The sequence below is a fragment of the Amaranthus tricolor genome, chromosome 2 (assembly GCF_026212465.1).
Source record: "Amaranthus tricolor cultivar Red isolate AtriRed21 chromosome 2, ASM2621246v1, whole genome shotgun sequence".
NCBI classification, from domain to species: domain Eukaryota; kingdom Viridiplantae; phylum Streptophyta; class Magnoliopsida; order Caryophyllales; family Amaranthaceae; genus Amaranthus; species Amaranthus tricolor.
In genome coordinates, this window is record NC_080048.1 from 4,687,999 (window position 1) to 4,706,947 (window position 18,949).

Consider the following 18,949-nt stretch of genomic DNA (forward strand, 5'->3'; position numbering starts at 1 on the left):
ATATCAAATCCAAGCCGAAAATAAAGCATTGAACCTGAATTTTTCCGTTTCTTGCTGCTGCAAACAGAAGGTAGTCCTTCTTGATTTCTTTCCTTGTTTTTCCTTAATAATTATACTCTTATTCATATACTTTCCCTTGTATAATCTTTCAGTCATGTGTTAAACCCTAAATGTTGTTGAATCTTGGAATGTATATGAGTTAGTTAGATGAATTATTAAATTGAAAATTCATGGAAAATGTTTTATTAGGGAGTTATGTGATGATGAAAATTTAAGTGTGAGCATGATTTTAGTAGTAGATTATTCGAATGATTTGGTTGTGGTTAGTTCAGTGTTCTTGAATGTAATATTAACCTTTTCAAATTATGGTAATGGTTAAATGTTGATTGATTGGTTGTTATTGAAGGTATCTAGGGTTCGTGTGGAAATTATTAGTTGAATGGAAAGACTAGCTGAATCTTTCTTTTGGTTAGTTTGTTAATCTTGTTTAGTTTTTTGGTTTTGAGTTAGATGAACATGGAAGTGTTTGAATTGGAATACAAAGGGAATTGTGGAGACGTATAATCTTCACAAGAATATAAGCTAGACTAAAGCAAGGTTATTTATTTTGATGATATTGAGGGTTAGAGTTAGAACTTGCACAATCTCTGAAATGAGAAATATTAGAATAGAAGATGGAACTAAGATGCATTCTTAGGATGAGATGCAATGAGCTATATGAACCTAGTTGTAGTATCGTATGCTTTGTTGTGATGTTATATTTGTTATGCTTCAGGAGGCGACATTATCAAGGAGCCCTTTTAGTGATCGCGGAGTACCAGACTTAGCTTCTTGAAGCGTTCTTTTTGGTGAGTAGTAGCAGTCCCTTAAAGGGTCTGGCCAGACTACTTTTCGTGTAAAATAGTTTGATCAAAGTTCTTTTGAAATTGAAAATTGATTGAGACAAATGTTGTTGTGACTGCTTATGTTGATATTATGATACGGTCAATGGATCGGGCTTGCGAGCTGGTCATTGACGGAGTTGAGAAACATTGTTCCTTGCTCCCTGTTTTGAAGCGAATTGTCATTCAGATATTGACTAGCTTCACCCGAGAGCGACATAGCCTTAGAGCTATGGGGAACCTCTCAAACTAGACTCCCTGTGCGCACATAGATCTAGGAAACTGATGTTGCTTTTAAACCTATGATTTGAATTACTGTGTTTTGTTGTTTTGGATTGTTACTTCTCATCCAATTTAATCTGACCTTCTGTTGTTTCCAACTTTTAGCTTGTCCACAGATCGAAACCAGTCGGGAATAATGGATTAGCGAAGGTGATTAGAGGTTCCAAGGATGTATATGGAGCTGAGCAATTAGGAATTTATAGTTTTGTATTAGGAATTTTGGATAAATGTAAATTTGATTTGGCTGTGTTGGTTATATCGGACTTGTAGAGAATTGTATGATTATCCTTTGCTTTAGTTTGATGTTGTTTTGAGATATAGTTGAGTCAGTTACGTTAAAGAGTTGGTGATCCCTTTACTCAATTTTTAGAAGTGTGATTTCAGTTTCTTGGGAAATGAACCCCATGATGACCCTGTTTACTCATTCAACGGTAAGTCCGGTTGTTACAATTGCTACTTCCCTTAATAATCTTGGCACTTCCATCACCGATAATCGATTGGCTCTCCAAGTTCTCCATGGCTTGACTTTGGAATACAAAACTTTTCAGTCTTTGGTTCAACATATGAATCCCATTCCCTCTTTTGACACTCTTCGTTCTATGTTGGAATTGGAAGAGCGCTCCAACCATAAACACAATTCTCCCGCTCAAGATTCGGCACGTATTACCACCAACAAAGCTTCTTTTCCAGAAAATTCCGCTCATTTTAACAACCGCGGCCCTCCTCCCCACCGTGGGGCCACCGTCACTCTCGTCGTGCTGGCCGAACCCACCGTGGTAGCCTCCCTGGCTCCGCCAAACCTGCTGGCCACTGGCAGCAACATTCCAGGCCCACTTTACCTTTTCATTCTCGGACCAACAGCATTCCTTCTGGCCCACCCCCATTTCCCTCTTATTCTTCTCCTAGTTGGCCTTCCCGGGCCGGACACAATTGGGCCCAACCAGCTGCTCCATTTCCCACTACACCTTGGGCTTCCCATTCTCCAAGCAATGCACCTTCTGCTGGTCTTCTTGGTCCGCGACCGGCACAAAGTTATCACACCGGGACTAGTGCTTCTATGAATTATATTTTTACGGACATTGATCATGCCATGAACACTCTCTCTTTGTCTACTCCGGATGAGCAATTTTATATGGATACCGGTGCCACATCCCACATGACTCAATTTCAAGGTACTTTACTTCCTTATTTTTCTTTAAATCATCAATTCAATAATGCTATTGTTATCGGTAATGGTAATTTAATTCCAGTTCTTGGTCACGGGCATATTTCTTTTCCTTCCTCCCAAAACTCCCTTAACCTAAAAAATGTCTTACATGCACCTAAACTTATTAAAAACCTTATTTCTGTTCGTAAATTCACTCATGATAATATGGTTTCCGTTGAATTTGATTCTTTTGGCTTTTCCGTGAAGGATTTGGCCACGGGGAGCATCGTTCTGAGATCTAATAGCACGGGTGATCTTTATCCTTTCCCATCAACACATGGAGCTTCTCCTTCGTCTTCCACATCATCGGCTTTTTCCGTTTTTTCTTCTAGTATTTGGCATTCCCGTTTAGGACATCCGGGCAATGCAGTTTTAAATTCCTTGTATTCATCTCGTTTAATTCAATGTAACAAAGATACTCATTTTGTTTGTCATTCTTGTCCCTTAGGGAAACACATTAAATTACCTTTTGTTAATTCTATATCTATGAGTTCTAAACCTTTTGATATTATTCATAGTGATTTGTGGACATCTACTATTTCTAGTCCATCGGGATATAAATATTATGTTTTTTTTCTTGATAATTATACTAATTTTTTGTGGACTTTTCCTTTATTTCGCAAATCTCAAGTTTATGATGTGTTTGTGAATTTCAATATTTTTATTAATACCCAATTTGAGCTTAATATGAAATCTTTCCAATATGATAATGGGGTGAATTTGACAATAATATGTTTCATCAATTTGGTACTAGTCGGGATATTTCTCTTTGTCTTTCTTGTCCTTACACATCTTCTCAAAATGGCAAATTCGAACGCAAAATCCGCTCCATCAATAACATCATTCATACTCTTTTATGTCATGCTTCCCTTCCTCCGTCTTTTTGGCCTCACGCCTTAAGCACGGCTACTTATCTCCTTAATATTCTTCCTTCTAAACTTCTTGGTAATCCCACTAGCTCCCACTCATTTCCCTTATCATAAGTCTCCTACATATACTCATCTACGGATTTTGGGTGTTTATGTTTCCCTCTTTTTTCATCCACTACTATTCACAAACTTCACCCACGTTCCACTCCATGTGTCTTTTTAGGATACCCGTCTTCTCATAGAGGTTACAAGTGCTATGATCTCTCATCCCGTAAAATCATTATATCTCGACATATTCTATTCGATGAGGCCACCTTTCCCTTTTCTCAATCTCCTTCCCCGTCTCCCCAAAACTACCAATTCTTAGATGATAATATCCCACTTCATTTGCTCAAAACATCCCATACAAATGCCCCCTACTAGGCCTGCTCCTACGCCTAGCCCAATTGCTCACCCTTCCCCTATCCAGCTTCAGCAGATTAGCCCAACAACTTTACCTCCCCAGCCTATTCTACCCTCTGGGCCCAATCTTTCACTAAGCCCAATAGCTGCCCCCCTCCCTCTGCCAGCCTACTTCCTCTATTGGGCCTCTCTTTGCTTCCGGCCCAGCTACACTCCAGCCCACTCATTCCTTCCCCTCCTCTTCTCCCTTACGTCCATCCAACTCTACTGGGCCTGCTTCACACAGCCCAGTCCATTTCCAATCTCATTCTTCTTCTTCCTCTTCCACTCCCAACTCTCCATCCTCACCACCCGACATGGTTACGCGTAGTAAACATGGTATTTTCAAACCCAATCCCAAATACTATTCCCAAGTTTTATCTGTTTCTTTTTCATCCTTACCCAAATCTCCCCTTCATGCCCTTCGTGACCCGAACTGAAAGTTAGCTATGCAAGAGGAATTTGATGCCTTAATTGAGAATCACACTTGGGATCTGGTACCTCGTCCTCCTAATGGTAATATCATTCGGTCTTTATGGGTGTTTCGTGTCAAGACCAAGTCCGATGGTTCTTTTGAGCGGTATAAAGCGCGTCTGGTTAGTGATGGTAAATCTCAAATGGAAGGCATTGACTGTGATGAAACTTTTAGTCCAGTTGTGAAACCTGCTTCTATTCGCATTGTTTTAAGTATTGCTCTTTCTAAGTCTTGGTCTATTCATCAGCTAGATGTTAAGAATGTTTTTCTGCATGGTCACTCGACTGAGACTGTTTACATGCATCAGCCTCTGGGTTTTCGTGATCCTACTCGTCTTGATCATGTTTGTCTTCTTCGTAAGTCTCTTTATGGTCTTAAACAGGCTCCTCGTGCTTGGTACCACCGGTTTGCCACTTTTGCGACTACTATTGGGTTTTCTAACAGCATTTCTGATAACTCTCTTTTTGTTTATTGTCATGGTTCTGATATTGCTTATCTGCTATTATATGTGGACGATATTATTCTTACGGCTTCTTTTGATTTACTCCGTGAGTCTCTTATGTCCAAATTTAGCTCTGAGTTTGCCATGAAGGATTTGGGTCCTCTTAATTATTTTTTGGGTATTGCTGTTAATCGTACTTCTACGGGCCTCTTTCTCTCTCGACAACGGTATGCCTCTAAAATTCTTGAAAAGGCTGGTATGTCTCAATGTAAACCTGTTGCTACTCCTGTTGCTACCTCCGGCAAACTTTGTGCTAATGTTGGTTCTTCTTGTGATGATCCTACCTTGTATCGTAGCCTAGCTGGTACTTTGCAGTATCTTACATTCACCCGCCCAGATATTTTATATGCTGTTCAGCAGGTTTGCCTTTATATGCATGATCCTAGAATTGAACATATGGCTACTATTCACCGCATTCTTCGCTATGTCAAAGGTACTATTCACATGGTCTGCAGTTGTATCGTTCTAATCTTTCTACTCTTTTGTCCTATACTGATGCTGATTGAGGTGGCTGTCCTGACACTCGCCGCTCCACTTCTGGTTACTGTGTTTTTCTGGGTGATAATTTAATTTCATGGTCCGCTAAACGACAACCTACCGTTTCCAAATCTAGTGCTGAGGCTGAATATCGTGGTGTTGCTAATGTTGTTTCTAAAACTTGTTGGATTCGCAATTTACTTCTTGAGCTTCATTGTCCTGTTACTACAGCTACTCTTGTATATTGTGAGTCTGTGACAATGTTAGTGCCGTCTATTTGGCTGGTAATCCAGTACATCACCAGCGCACTAAGCATATTGAGATAGACATTCATTTTGTTCGTGAAAAAGTTAAACGTGGTGATGTTCGGATGCTTCATGTTCCAACTCGTTATCAAATTCCTGACATTTTCACCAAAGGTCTTCCTCAAGTATTATTTGACGGTTTTCGTTCCAATCTCAGCGTCTCTAAACCTTCTGATTCGACTGCGGGGGTGTATTAAAATATACTAGAATAATATCTTTTGATTACTAGTATATCTTGTATAATCTTTATGATTGTGTAGAATATTAGGAAAATATTTAATTTCCTAAAGTATAGTTTGTAATCTTGTATATATTAACATTACTCATAATAAGAAAGGCAACCAAATCATTCTTACAAAAATGAAGGCAGATAAGATTTTTTCCTTCCAAATCTTTTTAACTTTGAAGAAATCGAGAGATTAATTAAAATTATTCATCTAATCCCTTCAAATTTCTTCCCACTAAATCTCTTACCTTTCATTTTGTTATCTAAATAGATTATTTATACTTCCAACTCTCTTTTCGTTAATTTTTTTTCTAATTTTCTTCCATCAAAACACAGCTTAACAAATCATTATACATATTAATAAAATGTTAGAACGTGACAAATGTCATCCTTAGAGAGTGTTGACAAATGAAAGTATTTTTGTAGATGATACTTGATTACTTGACAGTGTTTATTGTTTACCTAGTTTAGAATTTGATTTTTTTTTTTTAAATTGGAGCTAAATTAAGTAAAGTATTTATATAATTTATTATAGAAAATCTATATGCGTATTCTAGAATTTGTTAGTTTATTGAATCAAAAAGTGACGTTTTCGATAAATAATTTAAAAAATCAATTTTTAATTTTTGCTTTAAAAAAATCATATATTCGATAAATTTAATCACAATGATATATAATTACATTATTAATTCTTTGAAGTTCTATTTTTATATATTCATACTAATAAATTCATACATTGCACGAGTTTTTATATGTTAAATTAAGATAGTATCGAACCCTCGGGCATGTAGATATTTATCAATAGAATCATCATCACCCATTGACAACATAAATTCTCCCATCATCACCAAAAACATTGGAATTTCACATTGATTTCCTCTCTATGTCTTTTTCTATCATTTTCAACTCATTTTTATCTTTATTTTCAAATCTTAAATCTAAATCTTAACCGCGAAATTCAAAATAAATTTCAAAATCAACCACTAAAAACAATTACTATTATTGCGAAAATGATTAAACGAAATGGGATCAAGATCCTCACAAAAAAAGTTGTGGTCAATTGGAAGATTGTGAATTTATGTTCAATAAATAAATTATTAGCTATTATGAGCTTTTAAACTCATCATATTTATAATCACTTTTTTTAAAAAACATATAACATATGATGGGCTTTACCAATCTTAAACTTTTACCTAAGTTGATTAGTTGATATGGTATCAGAGTTAGCATGACAAGAGGTCACGGGTTTATCTCAATGTCCCCTCATTTAAAGTGCAATATTCAACACCATAAATGAAGAGGGCGTGTACTGCATCCACACTTCTAAGTTCAAACCCAAAAGGGTCTCGTGTAAGGGGGTATGTAACAGTATATAACACATATTTGGACTTCAATCATCAATTTAAACTTTTTGTTTGATTGGTTACTTGACGCTTTTCAAAACAGATCTCAATTGATAGATGCTTAAAAGCGAAAAAAAAGAGAAAAATCATGAGTTAGTTTAGTGGTCTAGTAAAACGGTAGGTTGTGATGTTGCCCCAACCCACATCTAACAAATATTGGACGTACGTACGGTTGCAATAGTCGTTGGGTCTTGGGTGCATTCTTACCACATAGCTTAGGCTACATGTTGATTTTTTAATAGTCCTGATGCAATCACCCTACATAAATTCAGCATGCTTGCATTTTAAATTTCCTTGGACCATCCACTATCTCTTATTTTGAAAAATATCTTCTGAAAGAAAAGTATGTAAATGGTATCATTTAAATTTCATTAGATTTTTATTTTATTGTTTTTTCTAGTAAATATATATCGTATTGGTTAAAAAAATAAATATATATAAATTTCAGTATAGTAAAAATAGTGGATGTAGAATTTAGAAGGTACATATTTACGTAATTCTCTATCTAATGTAGTAAATCGACTTTGATATGATCTAAAATTGAACATAAACATCTAATTAGTTTATAAAACCACTCATTTAATAAAAGAAAGACCAAACTCTATGATCCATATTATATATGTGATCTTGAGCAATCATATACATGCTCGATTCTATGATTGATTTGGATTTTTTGATGCTTTAAGTTTTATCCATATGATCTCACAATGCAATGTGGATCACTATCTTCTCGTATCGTGATCAAGCACGTGTCGGGCCATGTACATTAAATAATACAACATATTATTTATTGAACACTTTTAGTGAACAAATTAATTCGTAGCTATATTTAAAGTTGCCTGTTAGCTTCACAACTAAACAATCAATACCTATAAAATTATTGTACATGAAATACAAGTATATTTATCTTATGTTCTTTGTTTTTCTTGTTTTCTATTTTTCTCAACCAATAATATTAATGTGCATCAATCTACAAGAAAAATCCTTTAATGAATGGCATAACACAAAATCTTGCATATAACAGTCTTTCAATAAGACGCTCTATATACATAGGCTAAATAACCCAACTAATATAATTATTAGCATACGAACTCCTTGTTTTGATATCGTCTCACCGAGAGACGGTCTATCACAAGAGTAGCTCATATCATAATGAATCAACAGGAGTCCTACAAATGGGACATGTTTTTCCAAACCTACCACAAGAAAGAAGCCATTTATTTATGCAATTTGCATGAAAATAATGCCCACATATTGGTAATGTTCCGATTCTATCCTTCCTTCGATATTCTGCCATGCATATAGCACATGTATTCTCATTTTCTCTATTTGGGCCTTGGCCCAATTCCTGTATCTCACTTATTACTATTGTGGGCCGATAATTTGGGTCGGGTACTTCACTTAGGCCCAATTGAACAACTTGCCTTGCAAACTCTATGTTGATTTCTTCAAGGCCCAATTCGCTAATGTGAGGTGGGCCTGGTTGCCCATGATTAGACCCTGATCCAGTTTGAGCACTGGGAATTGATCTTCTATGTTTGTAGCAATGTCTTATTCCAATAATGAGCGAGACAAGTACACACACGATCAAGGGTGAACATATCACCAATATCACTGCTATGAACGTGGAGAGGGGCAATTTCCTACCCTCACCTGAAATTAAAACAAAAAAAGAAACACAAATTTTCAGTTACGACGGTATCATTATGAGGTAGTTTTGTATTTAATAGATCAACTAAATGAATTAGAAAATTCACTTTCATACTTACAATAATAACATTAGTAATTGGCTCCCTATATATAGACATGTCTAACTGTGACACGGTCTCATATAAAAATTGCTCAAAAAGTTATAAATAAATTTAATTTGTTGATCAAATGATAACAAAAATTAACATAGCAAGTTACTAGTTATAACGTTAGAATTCAGGTTCGAATTTGTTAATTTTATATTTTGGGTTCTTTGATTAAAACAACTATTAATAACAAATTATTTAACATAAAATATAGAAAAATTACTATAATTGTGTACACATGTAGAGATGAGCGTTTAACCCATTTTATATGTCATCTTTCCTCATATTCTGCTACTCAGCGAAATGCACCAGATATGATATGATGATGATGAACTATAACAACTTTTGTGCACTAATATCTATGCATGATTTTTAGTTTGGCAAACTCCACAACTTTTGATTTGTGAACTAACATGAATATCAACTAGTTTAAAAGGAGGACTTTGTTTATCGAGTCAAGCTTATGAATAACTTGAATTTTTTTCACATAAATTACATCTAACACCCATTAATCATATAGATTTTTTATTATAAGGTAAGATATTAAGATTTTAAATTTGATTCTTATCCAATTTTATCATTTCCTAAATTTATTATGAAATAAAAAATGTATAAAAGAAGGATTTGAACGTATTCAAGATTTGAAGTGTACAAATTCCAAATCTTTTAATTTTATAATTACTCAATAAGCTAAGTAATATTCTAGACTAATTATATTTGAGAATATTATTTAGTTAGTTTTATTCCCATTTCTCTACCCTTGATTTCTTGTACATCACACATTCACACCTACATATATAATGGGGTTACATACACACGAATTTATATAGTTGGTATCCTCCCAAAAGTATTTTCTTAATAATACATGGCGTATAATAGTAATAAGATTACGTAGGTTATTAATTACATCATTAAAAGTCTAAGACGCATTCTCAAACATTGGCATATCCAATTAAGTTCTTACGATACATAATATATAATAAATATATAATATTATATTATATAATATTTATTCCCTGAACAATTAATAATTAGGAACATCTTAGAACTGTTGTCTAAATCAATGAATAAATAATATTGAACATCATCATTATATTCATTAATGACATTAGATCAAAATTATTTTAACTACTTTTTACTATTTTTTAAAACCTAATATTTGTAAATAAGTTATGTTGAATTGCGATTCGACCCTCTTTGTTGTATGGAAGATTGGTCACTTAAGAGGATATAAGAACATAAAATGAATGTAGCAAAAATGTGAATGTTAATGTGGATGTATGGATGCACCATGATTAATAATATTAGGAACTAGGTTTTGAGAGAGGATAATGATTGCATCCATCCTTGCAAAGATCTGTGAAAGTAGATTGTGAAGATTTGAACATGTGTAAAGGAAGCTCATTAACGAGCCTGTTAGAAGGATGAAAAGCATCACAATATGTTGATAGAATGAGAAGTCACGATAGGCCTACGAAAACGTGAGTTGAGCAAATTAAGTATAATATGAGCGAGTTGCATTTCTCTTTGGACTTGACTAGGAATAAAATTAGTTGAAGACGTCGTATTTTTATGTTCTAGACCTTGAAAAGTGAATTACACCTAAATTTATGTAAACCTATGCCTTGTTTAATGTCAGGACTTTATGATTACCTTTATATTTCTTTGATCATGTTATTAACCTTAATATTTATTTTGCATTGTTTTGTCATTTTTTTTGTCTTGTGATGTCTTGCTTTGCTTTTCTTTGCGGGTTTTTCTCAAACTGAGGGACTTTTTGGCTACATTTGCCTTTGTGGGTATGGTTTATCGTTTTCTATCCCTCTTCAGACCTTGATCATAGTTTCTATGATCGAGATACATTGGTTATGATGATATATAGATAAATGTATAGTGTTCTACACAAAAGCAACTAAGAAAAAAATTGGAAGCCAATAAGCTCTTTATATTTAAATACTCCTACCTATCTAAACAAATGTCTCAATTGTTTTTTATTAATATTCAACAATCAATTTTAATTTGGTATTTTATTCTCAATTTAAAAGTTAGGAGTATAGTATAAGATATTTAAGATTAAAATAGTGCATGCATCGATAAATCTTCAAAATCAAAGTTTCACATCTAGATCTAAAGCCTAGACCCGCTAAACCCTAAGAGTCCGAATTTTGCTGAATTTGAACCAGATTCGACACATGCTCATCTTGTGACACCATATTAAAGGATCCAACTAAAACAATGAATTAACCCTAAATAAGGTAATTGAGCTTATTTTAAGTTTAGTAATTGCTCCTAATTAAATATTGATCGATCAGTTACCAAAAGATTATTTCATGTATGGTTCCATGATTGTGTAGCTGTCTTATGTTGCTAATCTTGTGGCAAAAGCGCTGACGGCCTGGAAAGCAACAAAGCAATATACCACTTTGTAGGGATTTGTAAATGGGTTATCCATTAATATAATTGGATCCAAAAGCCAATTTCTTCATATATTGTATAGCTCGGTTAGTTTTTGTTTACCTAGATGTTGTTGTGTTCGTATATTTTCGTGTTATCTAATTTTTTTTTTCTTTAATTTTTTTTTGCAGGATTTTTCTTTGCAAGGATCTCATATATAAGGCGGCATTCAAATTGAGGGGCTCTTTTTGATCGCGTCCACCTTATGATGAGAGTATTATTCTACCTTCATTCCCTTCCTCCTCAGACTCTGCTTTAAGCGGGACTCATTGAAATGATGATAATGAATCATGTTTATGATGACAAAATATTGAACAAAAGCGTTACATTATCCCATTAGTATAACTTATTCATTTCTAGACTAGATTAATAAGTTCAGAGTTAATTAATACTATTTATAAATAATGGGGTATTTAGTTTTTGACACTATTCACTTATTACTCTTAATTTGTATCTTATTCTTAATCTATAAATTAGAACATAGTCAAGTGAAATTTTGTTTGATTCGTCTCAATGCAAAGATTATTAATAGCCACTTTTTATAATATTTCATTATGTATAACAAGAGATATTAAGCATTGAATAAGTGCATTGGATAGTGTGAAAAAACAAATATCCCATTATCTATGAATAGGAGGGAGTAGAATATATTTCTATAACATATAGTCGTGCAATTTTAGTTGTCTCTTTTGTTAAGAATATGGTCTATTGTCATTCAAGCCTCTCTAAATTCTAATCATAACTTTATGAACGGAATATACCGAATATGATCATCAATAACGTTACACATCATTTAAGTATAAAAAGGTGTAATACATATAATATTTGCATATTAGATTACTAAATCAACTTGTTTTTTGTGAAAATTTCTCTACATTCGTAATCAAATAACAAATTGAAGTCCCCAAAAAAAAAAATCTTGTCTTTTTCTGTGCAAATAACGTGTAAAATCCGGAATAGTAGATTAATGTAAGTAATTTTTATTATTAATTATGTTGTTAAGACATGAATAATACCGCTTATTTCCAGCTTATAAGGAAATGTCCATATCAATTTGTTATTGTTTAAGTCAGCCAATGGTATGTTCTCTATTAAAAAAAGGTTAAAAAAACCCTAAATATTTATGCTTAGCTATTAATGCAGTCTAATGGTCCCTAATTAACGACAAAAATCAAAACATTTTATAATCAAGCAAGTTGTATCTTTTATAATGCATAGCATCAATTATGCCTACATTTTGACTATTTAATAGCCAAAAATAGAAGGAATGATTCTAACATCTTTGGGTTTATTCTCCAAAATAACCCCACATTGATGAAGACAAAATCTTATATGAACTTGCTCCATGTTATTTTAGTGCATATCAATTTAAAAATAGTAAATATTAGTAATTATTAAGTGAAAAAACTTACTATTTTTGTACTTTTTAAAGTCAGTGCGCTTTAAAATAACGTAGATTAAGTCTATACAAAACTTTCTCTTAATCAAGATGATGATAGGCAATACTTATTTGTCTATAATAAGCAAATATTATCAACAATATGAAGAAAAAAACATAATAGCTAGCTTAAGAGGGTACCTTGATTAGGAATACTCGAGCATATGATGGAGTTTGAACCACTCGAATCGATTTCCAATCCACACATTTGACCTTTCACCTCGCATGGTCGGCACTCCGGCATATACCAAGATAGCCGGAGGTCGTCATGGAGCTCAGATGATAGGGATAAAATTGTATTATCATGTAATGAGGGTGGCCATTGGACCGGAACCTTAACCAAAGGTGCAATAACGGAACAATTTAAAGGTGACAAAAACATATGGTTATTAATATTTGTACCATTTGAAGGAATTGCATAAATAAAATGATTTATTCCACTAAGACATTTGATTGGACCAATAAGACCCTTAAAATTTGTGTTATTTTGGGTGGTTTTTAGGTTCTTTGAGCAATTGAAAAAGGAGAAATCTTGGTGATAAATAGGGGCAAAAGCAGAGCTTGTAAGATTTAAGGTAAAGAGTCTTTTTGGGAGACAATTGTTAGGATCATTTATCCACATTTCTTGTGCTCCATAATCTATACTTTTCACACTAAAATTACCTGAATTTGACCCTAGATCAATAAGGGTATTGTACTTGGATGACCCTCCATCACACCATACGTCAAAACCGGGTTTCCCACAAGAGTTGGGTTGTTGGCCCAAATTCATGACCTGAAATGGGTATCGGATATTTGGATTGCTCGAAAGATCACCACACTTAGAGATGGAGCAATTTAAGCTCTTTACCTTGAAGGGGAAGGTGGTAATAAAGCTAATTAGAATTAAGGGGATAATTAGTTTGTTTAGATCCATAATGATGGTTTTAAAGAGAAGAGAGAAATTTTAGTTTTTGAATTACATATAGGGTGTGACTCTTGATCATGTGATGAGGGCTAGATTGACGTATTAGAATATGTTTAGATGAATTTAATAATAATTAGTCACTTTCTAAAGACATTAATTAATCATGGAAATGAAGTTTAAGCATAGATTAGTTGCAAGTTAAACAAACCATATAATGACCAAGTTGGTATGCATGATTATTTCCATTAAACTATATAATAGTGCATGATAATGACATATAATTTTCATAAGATTCAATAAGTAGGTCTCTTTTAGGTATCTCAATGGTATCTTTACTATTGTCTAATACAAGTATACCAAATAATAAACAATAAAACAAGTACACTATTAACACTAATTTCTTTGATTCTTTTGGGTAGAATTTGCCAATTATGTGATTGGTTAGATGGATAAGATTGGTTAAGAATACTAAAATTTGGGACATACCCTAATCTTTAGGACTTTGAATATTGAATTGGTCTAAGGATATTTCCCTATACATTTACCAACTTCTCTTTCCATGATAGGATTTTTCCACTATTACATGTTCAACTCTTTCCTTGATAGGTTTTATGAGTTAGTTATCAACACACTCTGCATAGAGGGCCGTTTCTAAGGATGGTTTTGAGGTGTAATTATCTAAGGCCCAGCTCAAAAAGGGGCTTAAATTGAGTTAATTCTTATTATTAAAAATTGTAATTGCATAAATAATTTCTAACATGGATCAAACTTACAACATTGAGTTTTTTAATTAAGCGCATGACCATTAAACTACGTAAAAACGAACTGACAATTTACTTATATAAGGGTCCTTTTTCTATTATTCACCTAGAACTTAAAAATTATTAGGAACATGCTCAATATAGAGTGATGAAGTTAAATGTTCCTGAAGGAATTTCAAATCCATGATGGACAAAAAGTGAAAGACGTACATATGTTTTTTTAAGTATGCTACTAACTACACGCCAGATCGAAGTGATAACTTTTGTAGCAAGCACAAAAGAATGAAAAAAAAAAGTTTAATTCAACTCATTAAAGGCCAATCAGTTCATAAACATAAACTATACTTATCAATTATTGCCCAATATTCATCCTGTTTTGAAGGTGTAAGGTTAAAAACTTTAGAAAGTAGATAATTTTGGAATTTGTAACAATTAAATAAGTGGAATATCTTATGACTAATTCAACTCATTTCTACTTCTGAGATTTTGAATAGCAACATTTAAATCACTGGCTTTACTAAAAAAATTTAATGCAAATCTTTATAATCTGAATTCTCTAACTTAGGACCCTTATAAATATTGGCCCTAGTCGGTTGCCCTTTGACCTACCCTTAAGGTCGGGCCTACTCTTTAGTGTGTGTGTGTATATATATATATATATATATATATATATATATATATATATATATATATATATATATATATATATATAATCACTCACTTTGTTTATATACCGTTTAAACATTTTAAGTATGATATAAAATTTATTTTTAAGTATGATATAAATTTTTTAAATGTATGTTGTATTGGAGTTTAGTTAAGCAAAGAATATAAAGCAAAAAAAGTAATTTTCAAGAAGCGTGTACTCATTTGAGCACATAGAGTGCTTATTCGAGTAGTAGTGTGCTCGTTCAAGCTCCCCTATTGAGTATGACTTTGTTGCCTCGAATAAAAACTTATGAAGTGTTTCAGGTTTTGTGTTCGTTTGTCTCGAATAAAAACTTATGAAGTGTTTCAGGTTTTGTGTTCGTTTGAGCACAAGCTTGCTCATTCAAGTATACCTAGATATGTACAATTATTTGTGATGCAAAACTTTATATGCAACTATACATTTGTGCAGATACTATGCATGTAGAGAAGGGATGGTTACATATGTTTTATAAGTAAATTAAGGCATGTAATGTGCATCAAAGATTTGATTCATATTGATAAGTGCAATTATTTGCATTTATTTGTGTTATTTTTATGTTCCTTATGTGATGTTTTGGGTTTTAGGTAGTGTTGTAAGTGATATTTGATATTTTTGTCTCATGTGCTTAATTAATAATGTATTTTATGTAATTTTTAAGGCAAATCGAAGTTTTATTAGATCCTGGGGTGATAAGAGGGTGAAGGCCTAGAGAAATGGCCTAAGACCCCTAAAGGAAGTGAAGAGATCAGGCCAAACAAGCCCCCAAGGGGAAGAAATGAGTCGTAACTAAGTCGTGCCACAAAGCCACAACTCGTCGCTCAGCATTACAGTCCAGAACAACAGCAACGAGTCATTCCACAAAAAGCCACGACTCGTCACACATCTACTAATCTCAGCAGAATAGTCCAGAGCCAAAGCCACGAGTCGTCCCATATATGTCACGACTCATCGCATACATTCTGATCTGAGCAATGCATTCTAGAGGCTGAGCGACGACTTGCCCCCAATGTTGCCACGACTCGTCCCCAATTCACTGAAGTCACATACCCCAGGCAGTAGCAAAGCGACGACTCGTCGCCCACGATGTCACGAGTCGTCGCCAGTACGTCAGGTGCCTTTTTCCTGCGTTCGACGGTTACTTTTTGAAGCCACTATAAATAGTGGTAGTTATTTCTAGCAGTTACGTTAAATTTCCTTGCAATTTACATTTACATCCTTCTCAATTAGTAAGTTTTCTTTATTTATTGTTTTATTATTTATCTTTGTGCATTGAAATCATTCGTCATTTTTATGTTTGGTGTTTCAATTAAGTCATCATTTGTCATGAGTTGCATGTTTATTACCATGTCTACTAAGTAGTTTTTCTCTCTAGGGTTAGGGTAAAAACCCTGATTCGAAGCATGGGATGATATTTTATCGATTAACTGTGTGAAATTTGGGTCTATGATTAAACCTATGCTTAATGAATCTTAGTTTAAATATCTTTATTAACCTTTTCAATAAAACGAAAGTTTAAGATTAGGATTAATTTAGGATTGAGATATATTTAAGTTAAATTCCTACTAGTTTAGCCAATAAAACGGAAGTCTGAGGATTAACATTAGTAAGGTCTTAAATCGATATTGATCAATAGAGCGGAAGCTTGAGGTTAATTAGATCACGTTTAATTATGCCAATGACTCAAATTCATACAATTATGAGAGTAATTGACTCCCATGTTAGAATTAGGTGATTCCCGACACCCTAGAATTTGTCATATTATTATTATTCTTGTATTAATCATTGTCTAAGCTTTAATTATTAGTTTTATTTGCATTGTAGTATTAGTTTCTCAACCCAACTATTTGTTGATCCGTGTCTTGTAGTCATAAGGCAAACAAATTAGTTAACTCGCCTCTTTGTGTTCGATCCATAGCTACACGTACACCATGCGCTTGCGGTTATTAAAATTTGCAGTATCACAAATACTATCGTTCTTCTTTCATACAAATGAGACAAAAAAACCTTGCAACCTATTTCTTTGTTTTATTGATTTCTTGATTCTTTTAAACATAAGATCATTTGGATTATATTTTAATACTAAGAGTATAATGAGATTAATTGTATCTTTTTGTATATTTCATAAATATTCTCTACTATCTATGTGGGAGAAATAATATAAAAAGAAAGTTTAATAACGCCTTTGATCTGTATCAAGTTTCTAATAGACTTAAGTATCTTAAAAAAATCTTTATGCTCGTGAATAGGGATGGCAATGGGTATTGGACCCGACCGTATCCGTTTTCACGAATCTGGGTCCAAAAAATTTGGACCCGACGGATCCGGTTCGGATCCGGATCCGTTTTAAATTTACGGGTCCGGATCTGAATCTGAGAAAAATACCCAGACCCAGACCCGCGGATCTGGAGGACCTGTTTTTTTTAAAAAAATATTAAATATATATTAAAATATATAATAAAAATACCTCAAACCCTCATTTTCCCTCCCTTCCGTCACTGCCTCAGCACTCAGCAGCCCTCAGTAACCTAAGTCCTCACTTCAGTACTTCAAATGTTTCCTACTTTAATCTTTACAGCAAGAAAGACATAACTCACATAAGGATTTAGATGACTCTTAAATATAAGATGGGAAGAATGGAGATGAAGAAATTCTTTCTCTTTTTGCAGGTACATCACTATTTCTTTTTCTTCTTGAATTAATTAAAGAAATTGTTTGTGGGTTGTCTTTCTGTTTTTATTTTATTAATGGGTTATGAATTTAACCATGTTTATATGTTTAATTATGTCGATGAGGTTTTGGTTTTCTGTTAATTTATGGGTTTTTTATGATTTTTGTGTAGGATTAAGATTTTTGTATGGAATTGGGTTTCTTTGTGATTGAAATAAATTGGGTTTCCTTTACATAGTGTGATTTTATGGATGAGAAGGATAAGGAGATTCCAATAACTGAAACCCTAGATGGGTTTGATCAATCAGCATTGGTAGAAGTAGATCATAAGTATGTTGATTCCATTGATGTTGAGGGTACTAGACAAGGGTAAGCCAGTAGTGAAATCTAGCAATAAAAGGGTAAGCCAAAGCTACCCAACTTCAAGAAAAATTGCCAAAGATATTCTTGCAATTATATTTTTCGTTATTGAAGGCAATTTTATATATATTATTAACATTAGTCTATAAATATCGCTTTATTGCAATCTCAACATATTTAAAAATTAAAAAAAAAAAAATAATCAAAACTGGACCCGTTTTAGACCTAGATCCGGGTTCGGATCTGGATCCTGTTCTTGAAAACGGAACTGGATCCGAGTCCACCTGGACCCGGTCCAGATCCGACCCGTTGCCATCTCTCCTCGTGAATATCAATTATGTCTAGAAGTTGGCAAGTTTGAGAAGAATCCATCGCCAAATATATTGGTAGGTACAATTGTATTTACCATTTCAACTGTAGTATTATTACTTGTAATAGATAATTTCCCCGTCTATCTGAGTTTCCTATGAATTTTATTTTCAAAAAATTTCGTTTAATTTGCTATATTTTCTTTTATAAAAATGGTATTCATCATTTCATAATTATTTACCAGGTAACAAACATGTTAGGCCATGAAAGAGAATAGCTGAATTAAAAAACTAAAAAAAAAAATAAAAATATTAAGCTATTATTCGAGAAAAAAAATGAAAGAAAATAGTTGAATTAAAAAACTAAAAAAAAAGCCAAAAAAGTTCAAATCATAAAAAAAAATCGATGTAGAATATACGAAAAGAATCAATTAAGTACACAAGATCACTACAAATAACTAATGAAATCACGATTAAAGTTGTCGACAAAGAAAAATTG

The 18,949-nt window shown here is 33.3% G+C and overlaps 1 protein-coding gene across 1 annotated transcript; it reads right to left on the bottom strand.

The window, feature by feature from the left end:
- Positions 1-8,042: 8,042 nt before the first annotated feature.
- LOC130806850 (putative RING-H2 finger protein ATL21B) lies at positions 8,043-13,698 on the bottom strand. The gene is made up of 2 exons (XM_057672071.1): positions 12,898-13,698; positions 8,043-8,721 (listed from the first exon to the last, which is right to left on the bottom strand). Exons 1-2 carry the CDS (start codon positions 13,670-13,672, stop codon positions 8,216-8,218), a joined length of 1,281 nt encoding a protein of 426 aa, XP_057528054.1. The 5' UTR covers positions 13,673-13,698; the 3' UTR covers positions 8,043-8,215.
- Positions 13,699-18,949: the final 5,251 nt, after the last annotated feature.

What these genes read in the sequence shown, in the direction of transcription:
- LOC130806850 (XM_057672071.1), bottom strand. Translation starts at nt 13,672, where the DNA reads ATGGATCTAAACAAACTAATTATCCCCTTAATTCTAATTAGCTTTATT. An exon ending in CTCGAGTATTCCTAATCAAG is followed by an intron (nt 8,722 to 12,897) that starts GTACCCTCTTAA and finishes TTTTAATTTCAG; the next exon opens with GTGAGGGTAGGAAATTGCCC.